General features: G+C 39.5%; 1 protein-coding gene and 1 pseudogene across 1 annotated transcript; one reads left to right on the forward strand and one right to left on the reverse strand.

The window, feature by feature from the left end:
* Window positions 1–1301: 1301 nt before the first annotated feature.
* LOC145511002 (olfactory receptor 2B11) lies at window positions 1302–2258 on the reverse strand. The gene has a single exon (XM_081503331.1). It carries the CDS (start codon window positions 2256–2258, stop codon window positions 1302–1304), a length of 957 nt encoding a protein of 318 aa, XP_081359457.1.
* A 16812-nt stretch (window positions 2259–19070) lies between these two features.
* Window positions 19071–20018, forward strand: LOC145509657 (putative olfactory receptor 2W6 pseudogene; annotated as a pseudogene).
* The last annotated feature ends 2552 nt before the right edge of the window (window positions 20019–22570 follow it).

Here is a 22570-nt window from a genome sequence, read left to right on the forward strand (position 1 = left end):
CTTGAACTTGTTATTTAAAGTTTTTATTGTCATTAATTATGATTGTATTTATATCCTGTGTTCTCAATTAGAGTACATTCCCTCTTTTGGATAAGAGATTATGCCATTTTTTTTTGTACTCATAGAACCAACATAGAGTCTTATATACTCACCTTACCTATGCTTGTACTAGTTCTCAGTCAATGGTGGAAAAACTTTCTATAGAAAAAAACTGAAACTCGAAAAAAGCACCATCTAAGACAAGAATAAGAAAGTAATCTACTTCAGTTTTTGAATTTTTTCAAAGGCACATATAATTTATGGAGATTTAAATATATAGAGAAGAGCATAAATTTCTTATAAGTAGTATAAGATTGGCTTAGTTTCACCTTATTTATGCTTAGAAGTAATGGGAAAAGGAAGAAAGTTTAGAAAGAGACAAATGGGAGAAGCAGAAGAAAAGCAGGAATATGAGAAGGGGAAAAGATCAGGAAATTAGAAGCTAAATAATTTGACAAATACTTACCGGACATCAATTCAGTTCAGTTCAGTTCAGCCACTCAGTCGTGTCCAACTCTATGTGACTGTGTGGAGGCAGCACGCCAGGCCTCCCTGTCCATCACCAACTCCCAGAGTTTACTCAAACTCATGTCCATTGAGTCAGTGATGCTATCCAACCATCTCACCCTCTGTTGCCCCCTTCTCTTTCTGCCTTCCATCTTTCCCAGCATCAGAGTCTTTTCAAATGAGTCAGTTATTCGCATCAGATGGCCAAAATATTGGAATTTCAGCTTCAACATCAGTCCTTCCAGTGAATATTCAGGACTGATTTCCTTTAGGATGGACTGGTTGGATCTCCTTGCAGACCCTGGGACTCTCAAGTCTTCTCCAACTCCAGAGTTCAAAAGCATCAATTCTTCAGTGCTCAGCTTTCTTTATAGTCCAACTCTCACATCCATAACTGACTACTGGAAAAACCATAGCCTTTACTAGATGAAACTTTGTTGGCAGAGTGATGTCTCTGCTTTTTAATATGCTGTCTCAGTTGGTCATAGCTTTTCTTCCAAGGAGCAAGAGTCTTTTCATCAATTCTGTTTAAACAATTCTTAATTATGGCCTCTTACAATTAAAGATCCTTGGGAAAGGTGGGACTTTAGATACTGTGAGAACACAGAAAGTGAGATACTTTGGGTAGAGAATTTTGAGGTCTCTCAAAAACAAGTAGACTGTTTCGTTATGGACTCCTTAATGAAAAGTACTCTGAGCACACAATACACCTCCTAGTTTTCTCTAACCAATGGAAACTACCACATCTCAGGTCTTTACCTTATGCAGAACCTCCAGATCCTTGCCAGAAGTCTTCTCAGAGCACCCTTCACATCCTTGTTCCTCAGGGTATAGATGAAGGGATTGAGGGTAGGGGTGATTATGGAATAGAAGAGGGAGATAAATTTGCCCTGCTCTTGGGAGTAGCTGGAAGGAGGTTGCAGGTACATGTAGATGGCAGGTAGGTAGAAAAGGGAGACCACCACCAGGTGGGAAGAACAGGTCCCAAAGGCTTTTTGCCGACCCTTGGAGGACTGGATTCTGAGCACTGCATGGGCAATGAAGCCATAGGAGAGAAGGATGAGAGCCAGGGGGGCCAGCACAAAGAAGGCCACCAGCACCGCTAGTGTGGTGTCATTCACAGCTGTGTCAGTACATGATAGCTTGATCATGGCTGGCACTTCACAGAAGAAGTTGTTTAACACCTGTCGCCCACAGAAAGGCAACTGCACTGTCAGGACCACCTGAACGAGGGAGTTGCCAAAGCCACTGAGCCAGGCCACAGCCACGAGCTTCTGGCAGAGAGGGCGGTGCATGATAATGGTATATCGGAGGGGCTCGCAAATGGCCACGTAGCGGTCCAGGGCCATGGCTGCCAAAACGATGCACTCAGTGCATCCCAACCAGTGGAAAATTGCATACTGTACTGTGCATCCACTATAGCTGATGGTCTTGCTGGAGCTGCCCATGTTGACCAGCATCTGAGGAACAGTGGTGGTGGTATAGCAGAGGTCCAGGAAGGAGAGGTGGCTAAGGAAGATGTACATGGGGCTGTGGAGCTGGGGATCCAGGCGAGACACCAAGATGATGGAAATGTTCCCCAACATGGCCAGCACATAGGACACTAGGAGGACCACAAAGAGAGGTAGTTGCAGCCATGGCCTGTCAGAAACACCCAGAAGGATGAAGTCCTTAGGGGGATCCCCCCAAATGCTTTGGTTGTCACTTCTCATGCTAAGGCATTTTCCAGCACCTGGGATGAATTGAGAAAGTGGGGATAAATAAAATCTAAGAAGAAAAATTGTCTTTCTCATTCCTGTGCTTGCTCTTGCTTTCACAGGTTCCACCTATCTGATTTTCCTTACCTCTTTGAAAGTGAAAGTCACTCAGTCATATCCAACTCTTTGGGACACATGGACTGTAGTCCATGAAATTCTCCAGGCAAGAATACTTGAGTGGGTAGCCATTCCCTTCTCCAGGGGATCTTCTCAACCCAGGGATCAAACCCAGGTCTCCCGCATTGCAGGCAGATTCTTTACCAGCTGATCTATCAGGGAAACCCAAGAACACTGGAGTAAGTAGCCTATTCCTTCTCCAGTGGATCTTCCTGACCCAGGAATCAAACTGGGGTCTCCTGCATTGCAGGTGGATTCTTTACCAGCTGAGCAACCAGGGAAGCCTTACCTCTGTAGGGACACTGAAATATTGGAGATATCAGAACCAGGAGTTAGAAGAGTTACATATATGTCTTGCTCTCCTTCCTAGTCTGTGACCTTGACTATGCCATTTAATTTCTCTGAACTTTAATTTCTGCATCTGTAATGTGGGGAGAAAGTACCTGCTTCAACTATAGAGTCTTGAGGATGATAAAGGGACATTAGGTTTGTGAAAGCATTTTTCTTCCCGTTTGGTCGAAGTCTGCCATAGCTCCCATCACTATTAGAAGGTTTGAATTCTCTCTACATACTCATTAACAGGGCATTGATCACTTTCTTAGGCATTCTTGCTTTGCCTTTTGGAGATGGTAGTAGGAGTGAGCTTAAAGGTGGTATAAAATAAGAATAAGGGCTTTGTAAACAGATAAGGGGTTTATTGATAAGAACACATCCTACTCACCTCCTAAGGCTTATATTGCCTCCCTGGCCCTCTGTACCATGCTGGTCTCCCCCACATGACGGCTCACACATGTGCAGCACTATTATTCTCTTTGTCAGTAAATAAAAAGCACAGTCCAACATCTTCTGAGTGGAGGAGCTAAGTCATGCCCACCTTTGACTCAGTCATGTCAACTAATGAGACCCCAGAACACAGAATTCTGAGCAAAAGGAGAAAAGTGTTGGTCAGTGTAAGAAACATAGTGCCTAAAGTTCTCTACTGAAGGATCCAATTGCCTCTAGAGAAAACAGTTTGAATGACATTTGAATTCCCGCTATACTTCTTTGCCAAGCAGCTGTTTCCTCTCGGAGTTGAAAGACACAACTAATTTGATTTCCAGATTCCATTGCTGTCAGAAAGCAACTGGGTTGTTATTTGCTGATTCATGGGGTCTTACTACTGAGCTGCGTCAGTCTCCAACCTCCTGCACTCCCCATAGGACTGCACACCCTCAAGTTCTTGGTGGAGATGATATAATACTTGAAACTATTGAAAGGGAATTAAGTCCTGTGTGCAGGTAACCTATGAAGTATTCATTTTAAAATTATTTATACCAAGTATAATTGGTATTTACCAATTATATTGTATTTTTTAATTGGAGTATAATTGCTTTATTATGTTGCGTTAATTTCTGTTGTACAGCAAAGTAGATAAACTATATGTATACATATATCCCCTCCCTCTTGAGCTTCCCTCCCCCCTCCCCACCACTCCTCTAGGTCATCACAGAGCACCAAGTTGAGCTCCTTGTGTATACAGCAGCTTCTCTTTAGCTATTTATTTATAATATTTCCTATAAAGTTTCTAATATTCTCGTGGAACATCCAATTCCTGCACTTCAACCCACCATTCTATCAAAAGTACTTCTAGGATAGTTCTTACTGAATTTCATTATTTTATCTCTAATGGGAAATCAGCACTCAGATTTTGATACATGAGTTGCAGCAGGGCAAAGTCAGGTTTGCTCACTTTTTAAAATGAAAAGTTATCATGTCGCTTTCCTTTCCTAATTTCTGATTCTAAGGTTTCTTCTCAGAACCTAAACTATACAAGACAGGGCAAAGTCAGGTTTGCTCACTTTTTAAAATGAAAAGTTATCATGTCGCTTTCCTTTCCTAATTTCTGATTCTAAGGTTTCTTCTCAGAACCTAAACTATACAAGAAAGGGAAACGTTGCAGGGATATTGAAAAAAGATAAAAGTATGAGGGTAGTGAAGTCACTCAGTCGTGTCTGACTCTTTGCGACCCTATGGACTGTAACCCACCAAGCTCCTCCATCCATGTGATTTTTCAGGCAAGATTACTGGAGTGGGTTGCCATTTCCTTCTCCATGAGATCTTCCTGACCCAGGGATCAAACGTGGTCTCCCACATTGCAGGCAGACTCTTTACTGTCTGAGCCACCAAGGAATCTTAAAAGTATGGAGGAAGAAAGAAAAATAGATACAGGATATTGTAATAATAAATACAAATTATTCTTTTTTTTAAGATTTGACTTGGCTTTATTTTTTTTCTTATTTGATTAAGCACTCAGTGTGAGTGAGATTCTTTAATAACAGCTTTACATGATTATCTTATTTAGGGCTTTAACAATCCAGTAAGGTAGATGTTTTCATTCCTGTTTTACTGTTAAGCAGACTGACTTGGGGAAGATAACTCGTCTACCTTAGATTATTTATGTAGCAGCAAGTGATAGCCAATACTGAAAGCTATGATCTTAATCATTATTCTCTCTAGCACTTTGCTTTTTAATTTTTTATTTTTTTAAATTAAGGTCTAATTGACACATAACACTATGTTATTTTCAGGTGTACAATATAATGATTCTATATTCATATATATTGCAAAATTATTACCATAGTAATTCTAGTTAACCTTCTGTTCCCATATAGTTACATTTTTTTCTTGTTATGAGATCATTTACAATTTACTCTCTCAGCAACTTTCAAATATACAATACAGTATTATTAATTATAGTTACCATGATGTATATTACATCTCCATTACTTATTTGATTTATAAGTGAAAGTTCATATCTTTTGACCTCGTTAGTCCATTTTGTCCATCTTCCCACCTCTGGCAATTACCAGTCTGTTTTCTGTGTCTATGAGCTTTTTTTTTCTGGTAGTTCACATATAAGTACAATCAATCATATGGTATTTTTGTTTCTCTAACTTAGTTCACTTAACATAATGCCCTCAAGGCCCATCAATGTTGTCACAAATAGCAAGATTTTATTCTTTTATGGTCCTATAGTATTCCATGTGTATATATACCACATTTTCTTTATCCACTCATTCATTGATGGGTGATGGGTCATTTAGCTTGGTTCCGTATCTTGACTATTGCAAATAATGCTGCAGTGGGTGTGTATATATATCTTTTTGAATTATGGGTATAGCTTGTTTTATTGAGGTTCACTTTATTGCCCTTTTCATTTATTACATTTTTTACAAGTTGAAAGTTCGTGGCAACCCTGCACCAAAAAAGTCTATTGGTATTATTTTTTTCAATAGCATCTGCTCATTTCACATCTTAGTGTCACATTTTAGTAATTTTCACAATATTTCAAACCTTTTATGATTATTTTATTTATTATGGTGATTCGTGATCAGTGATCCTTGTCCTGTTTTTGTTTTTGACTGCAACACATGGCTTATGGGATCTTTGTTCCCTGACCAGGGACTGAACTCAGGCCCTTGGCAGTGAAAGAGCAGAGTCCTAACCATTGGACCTCCAGGTAATTCCCTATGATCAGTGATCTTTGATGTTACTGTTGCAAAACAATTATAACTCCCTGAAGGCTCAGATAATGGTTAGCCTTTTTTTTTTCCAGCAATAGAGGATTTTAAAATTAAGGTATGTACATTTTTTAGACATACTTCTCTTACACTTTTAATAGACTACAATATAGTAACTTTTATATGCACTTGGAAACCAAAAAAAATGTGTCATTTGTTTTATTGTGATATTTGCTTTATTGTTGTGGTCTGAAACAGAACCCACAATATCTCTGAGGTATGCCAGGAGTGTTTTTTGTTTCTTCAGATGAATACCAAAAGTGGAATTTATGAATTATATATAATTATTCCACTTTTATTTTTTTTCCATACCACTTACTATAGTGGCTGCACCAATTTACATTCCCACCAACAGTGAATGAGGGTGGCTTTTTCTCCATACCCTCACCAACAATTGCAGATTTGTTTCTTTGGTGACAGCCATTCTGACAGGTGTGAGATGATACTTCATTGTGGTTTGGACTTGCATTTCTCTGATGATTAGTGATGTTGAACACCTTTTCTTGCTGGCTGTTTATATGTCTCCTTTGGATAAAATGTCTACTCAGGTCCTCTGCACATTTTAACTGAATTGATTGTTTTTATTGTTAAGTTGTATGAATTTATATACATATTTTCGATATTAACCTCTTATCAGTTATTATAATTTGCAAATATTTTTTCCTATTTAGTAAGTTGCCTTTCCATTTTGTTGGTAATTTCCTTTGCTATGGAGAAATTTAGTTTGATGTAATCCCACTTGTTTAGTTTTGCTTTTGTTGTTTTTTCTTCTAGAAATTTGCTTTTGTAAAAGTGGTTAGCGACTGGGAGAGCAGCAGCATTTGTGCAAATGACTAAGACAGAAAAGAATGCCAGGAAGAGAAGAGTAACGTCGCAGGAGGGAGAGTGGTAAGAGAATTGAGAAGAGATTTTTTGCAATTTCCAGTTCAGTGTACCAGGCATTTCTGGATGAGCGTGCGTGTGTGCGCACACACACCTCAACTGCAAATCTGGGCTGTTTTACTTTACATCATATGCTTGATTTCATTATAGCTCAGCCTCTACTTCTTTCATAAAGCATCCTCACTGATCCTCACTATGGGTCATCCCCAGTAAAATCCCATAGACAGAGAAGTTTGAGAAGCATAGGAAACCATATCCTCACAAGAAGCCTGAGGTATGATTTTTCAAAGTGTTTTACTTATAGAGATTATAAAAAAAACAAACAAACATTTTCTAGCAAACCATGAGAAAGGATAGGAAGTAAATCAGCACTGAATGAGTGCCACCATTTAGTCTGTGTACCAGACACTATATGTGCACTGTTTCATGTCCTACTTCAATAACTCTGGGAAAACAGAGGTTCACAAAGCTTAAGAACATCTTCCTCATTCAGGTTGAAGCTGCAGTATGACTCCATGGGGTAAGATATTTAAGTCCATTGATATTGGTTCATCCAGAGGGTAAGTTACCTCCTCCTAAGCCCCCAGATGTCATAACTGCTGAGCCAGGACATCATTGCCTCCAAAGTATGAACAATCCCCTTTTATATTCACAAATCTTTGTTAAATATGCTGAAAAATATTAAAGACCTTGTGTAAAGGAAAATCTTATAAGTGTTACATTGTTTGTTAATAATTTCCAATATGTTAATTTTTAATTTTGGCAGAGATTGTAATTTCTCTAAAAATGAGACTCTTACACATTGTGCCATTCAAAGCACTTAGCATGAGTAATGCAATTAATTTATGAAGTGATTACTCATTATGTTCACAAATCCAAAGGTCTCATTTTTCAAATAACTCCTTATTCCAGATGGTGTGTAGAGTGCTGAGCTGCATGGGTTATTCTTTCTTGTGGTGGTGGGGTGGGGGTGGGGAGGAAGGAAGAAGAAGGAGCTGGAACTCAGTAGTGATGGGTCTCTGGGATCTCAAAGAAGGGACACAAACCCTCATGGGGGGCCACCAGCTTCTGCAAGCAAATACATTGCACTGAGACAGGATGGCCTCTCCTGCATAAAGCTGGTCTCCCACCTGTTCTCCGTTGCCTTTTGATGTTCTCTTTATATTTCATTTTCCTGCTAAAATGCAGCTGGAAAGTTGCTGTCTCTGGGACTTTTTGGCTTTACTTGCTCTATTTCTCTTTCTTCATGGCCATGCAAGGTTTAATATTGTTCTTGTGACTATGACTCAACATTGTCAAAAATATTCAGAGGCAGCATAAATGAGATTGGATTCTCATTTACTCTGGGCAACATCCACTCTTCCAGTGAATATTGAATAGCCCATCTACCCAGAGGCAGGGGCAGCCTGTTCTGTTCCTGGATGTCTTTTTTAGCTTCAAAGTACACAGTATTATATATGCTGCTTAATGCTTGGCCACTCTTCATTGATCTGCCTGTCCTCTGTCCCACATCATCTTGCTCTCCATTGCAGCCCAGTGCTCCTGATGCCACAGACTGACCCATCTCTACTGCACGGTGCAGGTTTTGGTTTGTCTAGAGTTAAGGGCTAACCTCTTACCCCTATGTTTCCCTGGCCCATACAGAGAGCTTGGTTAAGGAATGGAGGCTTTATTAGCAGCATGTGGTGCTTTTTGTTGGGGAGAAACATTTAGGGATGAAGTCACTGGAAACATTCTTTATATTCTAGGAAGATACAACATGCTTTCTCTGATGAAGTTGCTAGGACTTCACCCTTACCTGAAGCTTGCCCTCTGAGTAGATGTGGAGAGGTTATTCTTTGTCTAGAAGAAAAGACTGCTTTCCATCATGATTGCTGCGGAGACTAAGTGCTTTCTGGCTCCATGGATCTGCTATAGGCTTGGTCTCCAGAGTCCCTGTAGACATTTTAGTTTGGTGGGGCAAGCTTATGTGCTTATGTAGTGGAGGTTACCTCTGAGGATAAGACTCTTAGATGACAAAACTTCCTATGTCATGCTCCGTGCTCACTTCAGAATTATCCCTCAGATGAAATTTGACCTCATTGTCTCCATTTATTTCTAAAAGGGCTCTGTTCTTTCTCCCCAGACATTGAGAGAAAAACCTTGTTCTCTTCTCGCTTGCAAGTTATCCCTGATGTTTTTTTTAATTAGTATCTGAGGGGTTATCTGATAATTGATGTAGTGTGAGAGTTTGGAGTACTTGCAATTAATGGTAAATCCTAGAAGACCAGAAGACCAGAGGAAATGGACCAATAGTGAGGAATGAGAACTCGGTAGTTTTAACTTTTTAGGGTACCTCAGGGCTGCTTTAAAGTCAGAGTGAAAGATTAACCTGTCTAGCACATAATTCAGTCTGAATGTGGACACTGAACAGCCTTCAGCACCAAACTCAGCTAGTCACTGTCTGTGCATTTTTGAGCAAGTTACCTAACTTCTATATGCCTCACTCATGATCAGAAAACTACAGGAAACATCCATGTCACCATTCAGTCTATTACAAGTGCAAAATGAGTTGATTTTTATAAAGCATGAAGCACTTAGAACAGTGACTGGCACAGAGTAATAGCTTTGAATTTTTTTTCTTGTTTCTGACTACTACACATGGTTTCAGCTGCCTGTTCTATTTGTCACATGGAAAGGATGGATAAAAACATCTTTTGGTAGACAGCCAGTGTGAAGTGGTACAAGTTTTAATTCATGTAAATAAAAGCTAGTGTGTACCATAAAACACCATGGACAGTGACATTTTGGGAGAGTTATTTTTACTCTATAGATTTCAACTTAAATATTTTTGCCTGTAGTTCTAGATGTCTTGAGTTGGCATGATGTCAGGTTATGGCAGTGGTTTCTTTTTACCCTCTGGGGTTTTAGGAAGCATTTTATCTAGGATCAGAATGAGGAGAGAAAACTTGCCCTCAAAAAAGATGGTGAATTGTGTCTGGGTAATGAGGTGGGTTTTTGTTGTTCAGTCACTAAGTCATGTTCAACTCTGCAACCCCATGGACTCCATGCCTGGCTCCTCTGTCCTCCACTATCTCCCAAAGTTTGCTCAACTTCCTGTTCATTGAGTCAGTGATGTCATCTGACCATCTCATCCTCTGTTGCCCTCCTCTCCATCTGACCTCAATCTTTCCCAGCATCAGGGTCTTTTTCAATGAATCGGCTCTTAGCATCCAGTGGTCAAAGTATTGGAGCTTCAGCTTCAGCCTCAGTCCTTCCAATGAACATTCAGACTGATTTCTCTTACAATTGACTGGTTTGATCTCCTTGCAATCCAAGGGACTCTCAAGAGTCTTCTCCCACACCACAATTCGAAAGCATCAATTCTTTGATGCTCAGCCTTTTTTTATGGTCGAACTCTCACATCTGTACATCAATACCAGAAAAACTATAACTTTGACTATATGGATCTTTGTCGACAAAGTGATGTCTCTGCATTTTTAATTCACTGTCTAGGTTTGTCACAGCTTTTCTTCCAAGAAGCAAGCGTCTTTTAATTTCATGGCTGCAGTCACTCTCTGCAGTGATTTTGGAGTCCAAGAAAAGCAAATCTGTCACTGTTTCTACTTTTTCCCCATCTATTTGCTATGAAGTTATGAGAGTGGATAACATGATCTTAGTTTCTAGAATGTTGAGTTTCAAGCTAGCTTTTTCACTCTCCTCTTTCACCATCATCAAGAGGCTCTTTATTTCCTTTTCACTTTCCGCCATTAGAGAGATATTATCTGCATATCTTAGGTTGTTGACATTTCCCCCAGCAATGGAAATCATCCCATCTGAACATCAAGACAGTTCCCAAGAATTCCTACATTCCTCCTGCAATCATGATTCCAACTTGTGATTCATCCAGCCCGGCATTTCGCATAAGTTAAATAAGCAGGGTTATAAGTTATAAGTTAAATAAGCAGGGTGATAATATATAGCCTTGTCATACTTCTCTCCCAAGTTTGAACCAGTCCATTGCTCCATGCCTGGTTCTAACTCTTGCTTCTTGGCCTGCATACAGATTTCTCAGGAGACAAGTAAGGTGGTCTGGTACTCTCATCTCTTTGACGATTTCCACAATTTGCTGTGATTCACACAGTCAAAGGCATCAGTGTGGTTAATGAAGCCAAAGAAGATATTTTTCTGGAACTCCCTTGCTTTTCTCCTTGATCCAATGAATGTTGGCAATATGATCTGCCTGTTCAAAACCCAGATTTTACATCTGGAAGTTCTTGGTTCATGTACTGTGGAAGCCTAGCTTGAGGGATTTTTGAGTATAACCTTGCTAGCATGTGAAATGAGCATGACTGTACAGTAGATTGAACGTTCTTTGACACTGATAAGGAGGGACAATTCCCTGATTCCAATTTCTTTCACATGTGCTCTCTTCCATGGTGAGCCAGATGTGGGAGGTAGGAATTCTTGGGAACTGTCTTGATGTTCAGATGGGATGATTTTCAAAGATATAGAGGCTTAAATATATGTGAAGTTGGAAAAAATAGGTGAAATTCAGAGTTTTGTGATGAGAAAATGCTGGTATAAATAGATAGAAACTGTCAATACTGAGACAGAGTCTCTTTATGCTAATGATCAACTTCCACACTTCAAATATCTGTTGTGCCACTCTTATTTTTGGCAGTCCTTTTTACTCCAGACTGTAAGGAACCTTGTGAAGGAGTTATATTTTTCACTCTCTTTGATAGAAGACGATAATGAGATGAATGAGATATTGGGAAATCTCGTAGAAAAGAGGATTCTCTTTTCTCCATTTTTTTGGTGTCCAGTTTAGACCTGATGGCTGGAACTCTAGCAGCCATATTTCTCCTTGAAGCAAACTTGAAGATGAAAGCTGCACACTATGATGGAGCATTCAGATAAGCCATGGTCCCTGATAATCATGCAAGTGCCATGAGCTGTTGACCCCCAGCATCTGTGATATAAGGGAGAGTTTTCCACATTGTTTTTAGCACCAATTTGGTTTTATACTTTAGAAAGCTGAACCTAATTATGACAGACCTTTCAAGATTTTCTGAAATTTCTTTCTTAAAATTATTATATTATAGGCTATAAAAAAGGTATTGATATCAGTATTCCCAACAATCTCCCAAACTCTGGGAGAATATAACCTGAAGCAGTCTGTCTTGATATGGATTAAATAGGTTAATAGTTGAATTAACAGTGAACAAATGAATGATCAATTTAATGATCAAATGTGATAAAAATACTTAATGTGGCTATAATTAGTGGACAAGAAAGATGCCTTGTTCTCCTTGGAATGAACTGGAAGGTTCTTTTGTGGAGGGGGATGCTATAATACAGATTGCCTATATTTCTGGAATTTCATGTTATTTCAGGTATAGTTAAGATTAAAGGAGAAAAAGATTTGTACCCGATAACCACAAGAAACACCTACAGACCAATATTTATTGAACAGACTTTTGGGCTCAGTGGAAGAAGGTGAGGGTGGGATGATTTGAGAGAAAAACATTGAAACATGTACATTACCATATGTAAAATAGATGACCAGTGCAAAGTTCGATGCATGAAGCAGGGCACCTAAAGATGATGTTCAAATTATCCCACCCTCACCTTCCACTGAGCCAAAAAGTCTGTTCTTTACATCTGTGTCTCCTTTGCTGCCATGCACATAGGATCATCGGTACTGTCTTTCTAAATTCCTTATATACGTGTTAATATACAGTGTTTCTTTTTCTGATTTACTTCACTCTGTAATAGGCTCCAGGTTCATCCATCTCATTAGAACTGACTCAAATGCATTACTTTTTATAGCTGAGTAATATTCCATTGTATATATGTACCACAACTTTCTTATCCATTCATCTGCTGATGGACATCTAGGTGGCTTCCATGTCCTAGCTATTGTAAATAGTACTGCAGTGAACATTGGGGTATATGTGTCTCTTTTAATTCTGGTTTCCTAGGGGTATATGCCCAGTAGTGGGACTGTTGGGTCATATGGCAGTTCTAGTCCCAGTTTTATAAGGAATCCCAGGAATTGTTAAGTCATATGGCAGTACTAGTTTTAGTTTTTGAAAAACCTCCATACTGTTTTCCACAGTGACTGTGAAAATTTACATTTCCACCAGTGGTGTACAAGGAAGCACTTTTCTCCACATTCTCACAAACATTTATCATTTGTGGTCTATTTTTTCCCAAGGCATTCTTTTTAAAGAATTATTTATTTACTTCTTTGACTGAGTTGGGTCTTCATTGAGTCATGCAGGATCTTCATTGCGTCATGCAGGATCTTTCATTTTACCAACTACTTAGTTGTGGCATGCAGGCTCTCTAGTTGTAGTGCACAGACTCTGGAGCATTAGAGCTCAGTTGTTGTGGTGCATGGGCTTAGTTGCTCCATGGCATGTGGGATCTTAGTTCCCCAACTAGGAATCAAACGTGTGTCACCTATATTTCAAGGAGGATTCTTAACTGCCATATGACCAGAGAAATCCTTATTTGTGGTCTTTTTGATGATAGCCATTCTGACAGGTATTAGGTGATAAGTGATCCTCAATGTCTTGCTGCCATACTACAGAAGAGAAAAGGTATTCTATTTAGTCCCAAATATAAAAATTCTTTCCAGTTTTCCATAAGCCTTCCTATTTTCAAAGTCCAAGAAAAGGCAGAATCCTATACAGTGAGCAGATATTTTTATTCTATAAAAACAAGAGCTTAAACTTGTAATTTGTAGCCTTAACAGCATAGTTTGAATCTGAATACTAATTATCTCTTACTTCAATGAGTAGCATTACATTTTATCTGATTTCATGGAAAGATTGTGTGTTAAGAAGGTCTGAGAGCTTGTCCTATTTAGCAGACACTGGCCATTAGCAATCTGACTTTGAGTTCACAACGTGTCTGGAAATTAATTTCTTTATATATAAAGTTAGAATATTTTCAAACTGTATGTAGGATTGTATTCTTTAAATTAATGAAATGTGACCAGCTGGGCTCCAAGAAAATCATATATATTCTGTTTTCTACACCTTCTCAAAGAAATTCTTGTCTTATTGTAAGAGGTAGTGCCAACACCAATTTGAAGAGCTAAATAAAACACTGTTTTCTTCTTGTTGTTGTTCAGTCACTGAGTCATGTTCTACTCTTTGCAACCCCATAGACTGCAGCACACCAGGCTTCCCTGTCCTTGACCATCTCCTGGAGCTTGCTCAAACTCATGTCCACTGAGTCAGTGATGCCATCCAATCATCTTGTCCTCTATCGTCCCCTTTTCCTCCTGCCTTCAATCTTTCCCAGAATCAGGGTCTTTTATAATTGGTCGACTCTTCGCATCAGGTGGCCAAAGTATTGGAGTTTCAGTTTCAGCATCAGTCTTTCCAAAGTATATTCAGGACTGATTTTATTTTAGGATGGGCTGATTGGACTTCCTTGCAGCCCAAGGGACTCTCAAGAGTCTTATCCAATACCACAGTTCAAAAGCATCAATTTTTTAGTGCTCAGTCTTCTTTATGGTCCAGCTCTCACATCCATACATGAATAATGGAAAGCCATAGTTTTGACTATATAGAACTTTGTTGGCAAAGTAATGTCTCTGCTTTTTAATATGCTTTCTAGGTTGGTCATAGCTTTATTTCCAAGGATCAAGTGTCTTTAAATTTCATAGCTTCAGTCACCATCTGCATGGATTTTGAAGCCTAAGAAAAAATAAAATAAAGCATTGTAATCAAATTATTTTTACTAGTTATGTGGAATACTGATATTCGCAACCCATGTTTGTGTTTGGTGGGTCTGCAAGAGGCAAGACAAGGCAGCCTTGGCCCCTGGAAAGTCATATGACCAGTAAATGTGAAAAGCAGAGGGGCAGAGACACTATCTAGTCACTTGAACTAGATTGGACTGGCTGAACACCAGCCTCAAATTCTGGCACTGTCCATACAAAATGAAGGCACATTAGATGGGGTAGAAGGAAGAAGTGACTTTTTTCTCTTGCCTTCTCAATATGTCAGGAGACCAAAGCGCTCTCTATATTATGTGGTCTCCCTTACCCCATTTTTCCCCATGTTAGAAGATATGGATTCAGCTCTTTGAAGTTGCTTGGCTCCCCACAATTACATGGCTTTAATTTTGAGAGTCCAGGATCAAAATAAATTGATCTAACTTAATTTTTATGTAAAACTCAGTAATCATTCTCTCTTCAAGAAAATCTGACTTCCATACTTGGGAATTTCCCTTGATACCTCCCTTGTGAGTTCTGCCTTCATGTGTGGGGACTTGAGCTGATCTCTAGATGAGAGCATCAGTCCCTAAGGTCTTAACTCTGTAAACAAACTGATATCTATCTTCAGGCCCCCAGATTATTTCAAATTCCCAAGGTGACATGATATTGAAGTTGCCCTCCCATCCCCTTATTATGCACAAATGAAATAACATCATATGTATTAAAGCTCTTAGTGATGTGTGCTTCCCTTCATCCCTGGGGAACATCTGCCATCTCCTTAATCCTAGGGTGCCTGTTTATATAGGATTAAGATAAAACATGCAGATTTGAAATGTGGCACCATGTCACCTCATCCATTTCGTTAAGAGGAGATGCCATCTGTGGTCAGTCCTGATAACTTTTGCCCACAGTTAACTATTTCTTTTTCAAACTGTGATACTTAAAGTTTCACTTTAAGGCATTGATGGGGCATAAATTATTTTTGTGCTCAATCCTCCATCAGTTTTTGTTGGAGTTTCCTTCCTTCAGAAAACCCAGAAACCAAAAGGGACCAGAATTAGCTGCCTTATCCCTGAGAAAACTCTCTGGAATCAAAGTATGGAGGGCTCACAGACTGTTAGGTCTTCTACTTTCTGGGAAGAACAACAGTGAAGATTTTGATATGTGCTTTGCTGTGGCAATGAATCTTATTTCTGTACCTTTGATCATTTGAAGGATTTATGATTATCTTTGTGATGGTTCTAGTAGGGTTTTTATCTGTTAGGGTGACAGAGTAAGAAAGTTCTCAAAGCCAACTCACAGTTTAATTTCATCTTGGAACACAGCAACTGCATCCAATTAAAAAACAACAGACTGCATCACATTTTAACAAAGTGGATCTAAGACAGGTAGATTAGGATAAATTACATTCTACTTGCTTCCTCATTTATAGCTGGGCCAATCCAAGGGCATCCTGTTACCTTAGATTTATACATATCAAATTATCATTTTTAATCTCCTCTTGAGATAATAGTCAATTTGAGCAGAAAACCTCTCTGTTGTTCTGTTTTGTCACAGTGGCAAATCAAGCATTGCAAGCCTTCTCTGGTAATGTTGAGAATGATCACAAATTTCACCCCAGCAAGTATTCAGAATGTCATAGTTAGGTCTGTATGTGTGGATTCATGGGGGAGTAGTAATAAAAGATCATCTTTAAACAAGTTTAACTAGATAGGAATAGGGGAGGAAGCAGAGCAAATGAAACTTTGTGCTAATAAGTAGGACTATGGACTTACCAGGTGGAGCTAATGGTAAAGAATGGACTTGCCAACGCAGGAAACCTAAGAGTTTGATCCCTGGGTCAGGAAGATCTCCTGGAGGAAAGCGTGGCAACCCACTCCAGTATTCTTGCCTGAAGAATCCCATGGACAGAGGAGCCTGGAGGGCTGCAATCCATAGGGCTGCAAAGAGTCAGCACTGCTGAAGCAACTGCATACACATGTGGCTTTATGGTTCCTGCTATGATATGAAACTGCAAGTATTGGCTATTCTTTTGACCCTTCTGTCATTGAGATTGTTCATCTCTGAAATGGGGATCCTAATGCTTGTCCTGCCCACATTACAGGGCTGTTGTGAGGATGGTGTGCAAGTGTAGGTGTAAAAGCTCTTCAAAACATGTAATGTATTGTAATTGTGAAAAGAGTGATGATTGTTTAGGATACACCTGAAGCAGACAAAAATAGCTCCACTACTTGGTATTGTTAAATCCCATTCAGGTAGTCTTCCTTTGTGAGTTGGAAGTACAGGTTTAGGTATAATCCTTAGTCAGAGAATCAAGTCCAGTGCATCTGTCCAGATTTTTAGGCCAAAGTTTTCAAAATTAGTACAAGTTTATAGTTTTAAGACCCTGATGCTGGGAAAGATTGAGGGAAGGAGGAGAAGAGGGCAACAGAGGATAAGATGGTTGGTTGGCATCATCAACTCAATGGACATGAGTTGGAGCAAACTCTGGGAGATAGTGAGGGACAGGGGAGCCTGGCATGCTGCAGTCCATGGTGTTGCAAAGAGTCGGACACAACTTAGAAACTGAACAACAATGCTAATTAAACTACTACTGGTATTTGAACAGCTTAATCCTTTTCAATTTCCATTTGCAACAGCTTTATTCGTTGCAATTTCGTGATTCTGAACTAAGGATGAGTTTTAAAAAAAAAGCATGAAAAATCAAGTACATTATACTTGAAATGCTTGTTAAGTGAAACAGGGTGAGTCTCTGGGTACTGGACAGAGGCCTGAGCATTAGGTCATCTTGGAATGAAAGAATAACACATTCATAAACTGTCCTTTAGAATAGGTAAATTATAAACAAATGTGATGTTTGCAATTTGGCTGAGGAGTCATGTCCTAAATGATATATATATAGCTAAGCAATTTGTGTACATTGTAATTGCCACTCACAGGATCTGTTTACTGAGTCTCTTAAACTCGAGTGAGAGCTGCGACATGTTTGTGGGTAAAACAGTGCAAGTTGTTCTTCACAACCAATACCAGCAGAGTGTGTGTGTAGCAAAGTCTCCCTTTCAAATATTCAGTTGACCTAGTAAAGTCTTTGGTACTTGGCTGGTTATTTCTGATCATTCCCTGCACCCGTTAATCTCTTCATGGGGTTTTGCTGAGGTTCTTGTGCCCTTATGGGAATGGGACCTTACGTTCAGTCCTATGCCTGAACTGAATAGGAACTTAACAGAATTTCCACCTGCAGCTTCAACTGAAAAGAGTCCATAACTTTTTCACTATCAGGCTCGACAGTGGTGACAGCAACCTCATGGAGCCACACACCTTTCAAAAAGGTTTTGTACTCTAGTTCTTGTATGTTGCAATGATGCCATTTTCTATTACCACAGTTGATACAAGCTTGGGTGAACACTGGTGCTCTCCTATAAGGCAGAGCCCCAACAAATCCCTTGGTATTGACCGTAGAAATCATGAGAAGTTAAAAATGTTCATGGCATATATCCGATGTCATGAATCACGAAAACATGTGAGGTCTGGATGGAGATGTAGAAAGGATCTAGCCTCTCGCTTGCACAAAGAAAAGCCAAGATACAGAGAAAGAAACCAGATATTAGGCCACACATTTGCAGACTTGCTTTATATAGAGGAAGAACCCAATCTATCTCAACTCCTCCTTTTAGAGTCAACAGTATTGTGTTTAATCTCAATAAAATTCCATGTCATTAAGAAGTTGCCTGACATGTACGTTCATGGATGTCCTGAACATCATCCATGAATTTAGCCCTTTGGGCCTTTCTATGTACTACTTTCTCTTCTTGAAACATATTGCTCAATCTGCCACATGTAAAATTCCTACTTGTTAGAAAAACAGCCACAAATAAGGACCTCTCAGGTACATCAGTTTCTTGCAATGTGTATGTGTGCTCAGTCTTCTTTGACTCTTTGTGACTCTACGGACTGCAGCCTGCCAGGTTCCTCTCTACATGGAATTTTCCAGGTAAGAATACTGGAGTGATTTTCACTTCCTACTCCAAGGGTTGTTCCTGACCCAGGGATCAACCCTGTGTCTCTTGCGTTTCCTGCATTGGCAGGCCTATTCTTTACCACTGCGCCACCTGGGAAGCCCTTCTTGTAATATACACGCTTCTATAAGTTCTTTCCTGATCAACTGGAAATAACTCGCAAAACACTCAGCTTTTAAACAAGTTTTCTTTTAGAGAACTTCCACTTTTCTCCTTCTTTGTCATTGTTTGCATATATTATTCACCAGGGAGAACAACTCCCAAGTCAATTCATCCTTTAATCTTCAGCAGTATCAGGCACACTGCTTTGCATAAGAAAGATATTCATAAGCGTATGCTAAAAAAGTAATGGAAGGGCAAATGACCTTCCAAAATTCACAGACCAATAAGTGGAAATTGGAGAGTGTTGGGTAGTCTTCACCTGCTATCTTATCTAATTCTTTTCTCTGTGTCTCCATAACAACTGGTGAAGACTATGGGAAGGGACAATGACAGCTACCATCAGGCATTCATCTTGGTGGGCTTTTCTGACCGGCCTCAACTGGAAATAATTCTCTTTGCTTTTATCTTGATCTTCTACATCCTGACCCTAGTGGGCAACACAGCCATCATTCTCTTGTCTATTGTGGACTCCAGGCTCCACACACCCATGTACTTCTTTCTTGGGAACCTATCTTTCTTGGACCTTTGCTTCACAACGAGCATTGTTCCCCAGCTGCTGTGGAACCTTTGGGGTCCAGAGAAGACCATTACCTACTATGGCTGTGTGGCCCAACTCTATATCTGTATGGTGTTGGGCTCAACCGAGTGTGTCCTCCTAGCTGTCATGTCCTATGACCGCTACGTGGCTGTCTGCCAGCCACTGCACTACACCGTGGTCATGCACTCACATCTCTGCCTGCAACTGGTGACTGTGGCCTGGTGCTGTGGCTTTCTAAACTCCTTTGTTATGTGTCCCCAGACGATGCACCTGTCCCGATGTGGGCGTCGCGAGGTGGACCACTTTCTGTGTGAGATGCCTGCTCTTATTGCCATGTCCTGTGAAGACACAATGCTGGTGGAAGCATTTGCCTTTGTCCTGGGGGTTGCTCTTCTCCTGGTGCCCCTTTCTCTGATCCTCATCTCCTATGGCATGCTCACTGCCGCTGTGCTGAGGATCAAGTCAGCAGCAGGGCGCAAGAAGGCTTTCAACACCTGCTCATCTCACCTAACAGTGGTCATTCTCTTCTATGGAACCATCATTTACATGTACCTGCAGCCAGCCAACAGCTACTCCCAAGATCAGGGCAAGTTCGTCACTCTCTTCTATACCATTGTCACTCCCAGTGTCAACCCCCTCATCTATACTTTAAGGAACAAAGATGTGAAAGGGGCAATGAGGAAACTCTTGGGGTGGGAGAAAGAGACTAAAGAAACCTAAGAGAAATGTTGGAATAATACAGTTGGTGTTCTGCTGTCTTACATATATCTTAACTGTGTGGAAAACTAATATTTGAAGAGTGAAGGGAGCATGCATAGGCACAATGGGCTTTTGAGTTTGACCCCATGCTCTACTCTCTGGATGTGAAGTGCCTTTCTTCTGTTTAAAGGTGTCTACCTTAGAAGATCTTTAGTGCATTTGCATTTATCCATCTTTGGGCTTTATTTAGAACTGCAGGGGATATGTAGCATGAATTCAGATCTCACAGTCTGCAGACAACGTCATGAGATGCCAAATAAAAATGAGACAACATGAATGGCTTCCTCTTGAAGCTCCTTTATTTATGACGACAGTGTTTTTTCAGGGAGGGTTGAGTCAGCATCAGTAAAATCATAGTATGTTGTCCTAGATATATGTTAGTTCTCTACGACTAAGGAGTGTTCTTTGATTTGCTTTTTGAAAAGGAAAGAAGAGTTTTGTTTTTTGTCATTTGTACTTTTCCTTGACCTTTTCTCATAGCCAAAGCATTTACAAGATAGTTGAGTAGATTTAGGCATTCAAGACTTTGTAGAGAATAGAGCAAGTGGAAAATATTAGAATGAAACACTTTGGTATCTTTAGCAGGCTACTTTAAACAGTTGCAAATTTTTCTCTTTTTAAAAAGCTGTTTTATAGTCAGATTGATTATTACCACCTCAAAAAATTGTTTTGGCAGCCAAAGTTATTGGGGCTGGAAGTTACTAAGAGCAGTATCACCATAACTTGGTTTTGTATTAGGCTTCTAAGATGCAGATTTCCAAGAACTCATTAGATTTCTTATGTTGAAACTCCAAGTGTGGGGTTTAGGCATTTCTGTTATTAAAAAGTTCTCTAGATGTTACTGATGACAGCCAAATTTGGAAATCATTGTTATTTAGAAATACTCTAAATCCAACTTCTTACATCAACCAGAAATCCTCCTAGAGCATTTTGAATGTTTGGCCACCTTCACTGGGCATGAATGATGCTAGAAAGCAGATATAGGAGATGATATCATCCATATCTGTACTTGAAACTGGTTTATCCTCTTACCAGTTATATCTTGGAGTCTAGGGTTTTTCATCTGTATCACACAGGGGTAAATAATCCTAATTTTACAAGATTGTAGCAGAGGTTAATGGAGAGAGAAATGGCAACCCACTACAGTATTCCTGCCTGGAAAATTCCATGAACAAAGGAGCTTGGTGGGCAGAGGAGCCTGGTGGGCTACCATCCATGGGGCCACAAAGAGTTGGACACAACTGAGTGACTAAGAACAATAGAAATTAAATAAGGTTAGAGATGACAAATGTGAGGTAACGGCCTTTCAATAATATTTACAGTCATTGGTAATCTATTCCTTTTGGAATAGACTCAATTTTGTTATTTAGAATTTTTTTTTTTTTAGTAAAAACTTACTTTAGTATTTTCCCAGTGAATATCTGCAAGGTAAAAAATGCTTTCTCTTAGTTATAGGAAGCACCCTTTGCTTGCTTCTTTTATATTAAGTAAATAGGGTCCTTTATAAACTCTCAGAGAACTTTGCTGTATAAGTTAGCACCCTAGTATAAATGTGAGGTGTTAGGATGAAGACTCAGGATAAGTGTGATGATTCTATATTGTTAATGATAATACAAGTTCAGGTTGTTGGGATTATGGGGAGAGTGGATTCATAGACTATGAAAGAAGTCAAATTTGCAATAACAAAACATCCAGATGGAAATGGAAAAATTATTTCAAAGTCATTCAAATATATATCTAGGAGATATTAGGAACAAAGTAAAACTTACTTGCTTCTGTAATCTCCCTGTATTATGTAAATGATCACAGACATATGGAAACAAATTACTGCCGGAGTCCAGCTCCAGCAGGTCCAGGGGTTCCCTCAGGATGGACGGCGTCGGTGATGCGAATGAGAAGATACAGCGAGTCTCGGCATTTCCAAGTGTCTCCCAAGTGTCTTCCCACTTTATTATTTTTAAGACAGCTTTTATATTTTTTGTGGTACATAGAAACAAATGTAAAGTATAGAGTCATACCAATTCAGCTTAGTGGGCATACCAATTTAGCTTAATGGGCATATGAATTCAGCTTAATGGGCATATGAATTCAGCTTAATGGGTCTATCAATTCAGCTTAATAGGCCAGCAGTTTTGACCTTCATCGAAACCGTTTGCATGTTTTTAGTTACCAAAAGCCTCATTTTGTTTACATCATCTTCTGGCCTGGGGGCCTGCTAACATCTTGTGACTCTCCATTGATAAGGGTTGATCAGTCAGAACACTTTTGTATCAGGCACAAAAGGAAAGAATTCATCAATAGAAAGTTTCAAGGTAAAACCTGTTTTCGGTAATTTACTCTATGCCTTGAGCTTAACAGAAAAGAATGTGGTCCCATAAAGTCATAGAAGAGCAAGCTGAAGGTCAGCTCTAAGTAAGAATCATCAGTTAAATCTACAATTGTCTTATTATTTGCATTAAAGCTAAACTTCTACTTATATAAATCTCTAACTATTATGCTTTTATTATATAGGC

The sequence above is a fragment of the Giraffa tippelskirchi genome, chromosome 6, assembly GCF_054371585.1.
Source record: "Giraffa tippelskirchi isolate mGirTip1 chromosome 6, T2T-mGirTip1v1.2.pri, whole genome shotgun sequence".
In the NCBI taxonomy this organism is placed as follows: domain Eukaryota; kingdom Metazoa; phylum Chordata; class Mammalia; order Artiodactyla; family Giraffidae; genus Giraffa; species Giraffa tippelskirchi.

Coding starts and splice junctions, on each gene's coding strand:
- LOC145511002 (XM_081503331.1), bottom strand. CDS start 2,258: ATGAGAAGTGACAACCAAAGCATTTGGGGGGATCCCCCTAAGGACTTC.